The 4,075-nt window shown below is 41.6% G+C and overlaps 1 protein-coding gene and 1 pseudogene across 1 annotated transcript; both read left to right on the top strand.

Annotated features, from left to right (window-relative positions):
- Positions 1–113: 113 nt before the first annotated feature.
- LOC107752270 (uncharacterized) lies at positions 114–1,601 on the top strand. Its single transcript, XM_016568203.1, has one exon. The coding sequence runs from the start codon at positions 114–116 to the stop codon at positions 1,467–1,469; it is 1,356 nt and encodes a 451-aa protein (XP_016423689.1). The 3' UTR covers positions 1,470–1,601.
- A 557-nt stretch (positions 1,602–2,158) lies between these two features.
- On the top strand, positions 2,159–3,739 carry LOC107752269 (uncharacterized; annotated as a pseudogene).
- The last annotated feature ends 336 nt before the right edge of the window (positions 3,740–4,075 follow it).

Raw genomic sequence — 4,075 nt, 5'->3', positions numbered from 1 at the left:
GTAAAGCAACGTTCACACTGACCAACGTTGCACCTATAGATGCATGTTTCAACCATGTCCACTGGAATAACTGGGAGAGCACGCTGAGGAGTTATTTAATACAGAAGCTTGTCATGGATGGTGGTTTTTCAGCAGCCTACATTGTCACAGGTACAGTACCTGATCCCAATGTATGGATACCACACAGGGGAACCTCTGAAGAGCCGGAAAGGGTGTCAGTGCCCTCTCACATCTGGACGGCTGTCTGTTATAAACACGACACTGATAACAGTAAGTCCTTATCCTTCGGCTATATCGGTAAAAACCAGCCAGCAGAGCCTGACATACGCCTGATGAGTGTCTCAGACCTGAATGATCAACTCAGTGGACTCTATAGGGAGTTTTCAGGGACTGATCAGTCCATCAGCTATATGGGAAGAAACCACCCAGCAGAGCCTCACATACGCCGGATGAGTGTCTCAGATCTGAATGATGAACTCAGCGGATTCTACAGTGAGCTCCCAGGAACCCATCAGTCAGTTGAGATTTTTGTTGATGATTGTTTTGGTGACGATATTAAATTAGTTGAGTTTCAGAAATTAATTAATCTACCAGTGAGCCAAGCAGTCCAAATAAGCTCAGAAATACAAAACCCGTATCTCGCGGTGAAGAGGACCTTTAGCAGTGACAGCATACCTGAAGAAAAAGTCAAGGTCAATGAGAATACAGGAAAGATGTCCTTTGACAGCATGAGCACTTACTACAAAGTGGCAGAGGACGTGAATGTTTTTACTGGAAGTACTTGTCTTATAACTTACGCCAAGCCACAAGTGAGGAAAATGGATGATGAGCGCAGAAAAAGGGAGGTATCCGCGGGGCCAGATGCTGTTGAATGCCAGCTGGTCCCAGAGAAGCAGAAGACTGCAGCTGACGGCTCACACTGCTCAAGCGTCACAGAATCTGATGACAGCTGTCAATGCAACACAGGAGGTGAAACCAAGCCCTGCTGCTCCTCTCCCTGCTTCATAGACCAATTAAGTAGCTATTGGTGTTACTCAGGCCAGACACTGGAATGGTGCTCACCCCCGTACTCACTCATCACGTATAATGGAAAGAGTTGCTTGGATGATTACCCCTGCGCCACATATGGTGAGGACTACTACTGGTGCTGGACCACTTATAATCCCTATTTTTTAGACTTTGAGTGGGACTACTGCAGCCCTCCGCTGAAGTACAGTAAGGCTAAAAATGGGAAGTACTGCCACAGCAACCACGCCTGTGCAAAATATGGTTCAAAATATACATGGTGTTACACAGATGATGAAGGCAAATATGACAAGTGCTGTACTTCTGATGATTGCTACTCAACTGTTAATCACAAAACCTGCAGGTCTGATCACGCCTGTGGCTACCATGACTATAATTACCTGTGGTGCTACACAGATAGAGAAGGCAACTGGGATTATTGTTGCAGAAACTGTAGACAGTAGATGGTTTAAAGTGCTTATTACAATTAATACTAAAGTATGACTTTGCAAAGTTAATTGTGATTTATAATTGCATTACTTACAAACCAACAAACTTTCTAACATAAAGTCTCTCATACAGGTTTCTCAAATTAACACCAGCTTTAAATGTATTTTTCCCTGATGATTTGTATGCAAAAGCAAAAGGCTCAATAAAAACATCTATGAACCTATAATATATTTGCAAATTCTTACACAAAGTACTGTAGTATGATTTGTTTCCAGTAAAAACACATCTCTGACATTTTATGAGTGTAGACTCACATAAACACATCTACGCAAAGCTTGAAGAACAATGATGTGATTTTCACGAGTAATAATTCAATCAGTGTCTGTGTTGACGTGTGCACAGAGCCCTCCCTGCACTTACACTCCTCAACAGATGCCCCACGCTTGATATTCAGCCCGAGAAATGATTCATAATTTCAACTCACATTTATTTGTGTAGCGCTTTACACAATACTTTTTTTGTTTTTTTTTACAAAAAATGTCTTAACGAGATAGTGTCATTTAAAAGATATATGCTTTTGTAACAATAAAACATGTAGTTAAAACAATGTTTTTTCAAACAAATAAATGACATTTATCATGAAAACAAATAATGGAGAATTATTTGTAATGGATCATTTATATAGATCAGTGCTGTCTCAATCATGCCAGGCTCTGCATAAGACTGACCAATACTGAGTAGCCTACATCTTGGATACGTTTCAAACCTACAGCACACATTTATGCACAAACAAATTATTGTAAAGCAACGTTCACACTGACCAACGTTGCACCTATAGATGCATGTTTCAACCATGTCCACTGGAATAACTGGGAGAGCACGCTGAGGAGTTATTTAATACAGAAGCTTGTCATGGATGGTGGTTTTTCAGCAGCCTACATTGTCACAGGTACAGTACCTGATCCCAATGTATGGATACCACACAGGGGAACCTCTGAAGAGCCGGAAAGGGTGTCAGTGCCCTCTCACATCTGGACGGCTGTCTGTTATAAACACGACACTGATAACAGTAAGTCCTTATCCTTCGGCTATATGGGAAGAAACCACCCCGCAGAGCCTGACATACGCCTGATGAGTGTCTCAGACCTGAATGATCAGCTCAGCAGGCTCTACAGTGAGCTCTCAAGGACTCGTCAGTCAATTAAGATTTTTTTGGTGACAATAATAAATTAACCAAGGTTATGGAGGTGTTTCTGAAATTAATTAATCTACAAGTGAACAAAGCAGACCAAATGAGCTCAGGCATGCGAGACACATATCTCGCGGTGAAGAGGACCTTTAGCAGTGACAGCACACCTGAAAAAAAAGTCAAGGTCAATGAGAATACAGGAAAGATGTCCTTTGACAGCATGAGCACTTACTACAAAGTGGCAGAGGACGTGAATGTTTTTACTGGAAGTACTTGTCTTATAACTTACGCCAAGCCACAAGTGAGGAAAATGCATGATGAGCTCAGAAAAAGGGAGGTATCCGCGGGGCCAGATGCTGTTGAATGCCAGCTAGTCCCAGAGAAGCAGAAGACTGCAGCTGACGGCTCACTCTGCTCAAGCGTCACAGAATCTGATGACAGCTGTCAATGCGACACAGGAGGTGAAACCAAGCCCTGCTGCTCCTCTCCCTGCCTTTACCTGGACGGAATCAAGGGCTACAGGTGTTACTCAGACCAGAAGCTGATAGAGTGCTCACCTCCGTACTCACTCATCACAGTTAATGGAGACAGGTGCTTGGATGATTACCCCTGCGCCACATATGGTGAGGACTACTACTGGTGCTGGACCACTTATAATCCCTATTTTTTAGACTTTGAGTGGGACTACTGCAGCCCTCCGCTGAAGTACAGTAAGGCTAAAAATGGGAAGTACTGCCACAGCAACCACGCCTGTGCAAAATATGGTTCAAAATATACATGGTGTTACACAGATGATGAAGGCAAATATGACAAGTGCTGTACTTCTGATGATTGCTACTCAACTGTTAATGACCAAACCTGCAGGTCTGATCACGCCTGTGGCTACCATGACTATAATTACCTGTGGTGCTACACAGATAGAGAAGGCAACTGGGATTATTGTTGCAGAAACTGTAGACAGTAGATGGTTTACAGTGCTTATTACAATTAATACTAAAGTATGACTTTGCAAAGCTGATTGTGATTGTACTTGCATTACTTACAAACATATAGTCTATCATGTGTTTCTGAAATTAACACTAGCTTAAAATGTATTTTTCCCTGATTATTTGTATGCAAAAACAAAAGGCTCAATAAAAAACATCTATGAACCTAATATTCATTGCAAATTCTTACACAAAGTAGTATGATTTGTTTCCATTAAAAAACAAATTTCTAACATTTATGGGTGTAGACTCACATAAACACACACCTATGCAAAGCTTGAAGAACAATGATATGATTTTCATGAGTAATAATTTGTATACGTGACGTGCCATAGGCCTTTATCCACTGATCTGTGATAGAGAATTTATAAAGATCAGAGCTGTCACAATCACACCAGGGTCTCTGCATAAGACTGACCAATATTACAGACAATATACAGACATT

The sequence above is a fragment of the Sinocyclocheilus rhinocerous genome, unplaced genomic scaffold, assembly GCF_001515625.1.
Source record: "Sinocyclocheilus rhinocerous isolate Xijiao unplaced genomic scaffold, SAMN03320098_v1.1 scaffold11341, whole genome shotgun sequence".
NCBI classification, from domain to species: domain Eukaryota; kingdom Metazoa; phylum Chordata; class Actinopteri; order Cypriniformes; family Cyprinidae; genus Sinocyclocheilus; species Sinocyclocheilus rhinocerous.
Note: the sequence above shows the minus strand (reverse complement) of the source record. Positions and strands in the feature narration are given on the sequence as shown.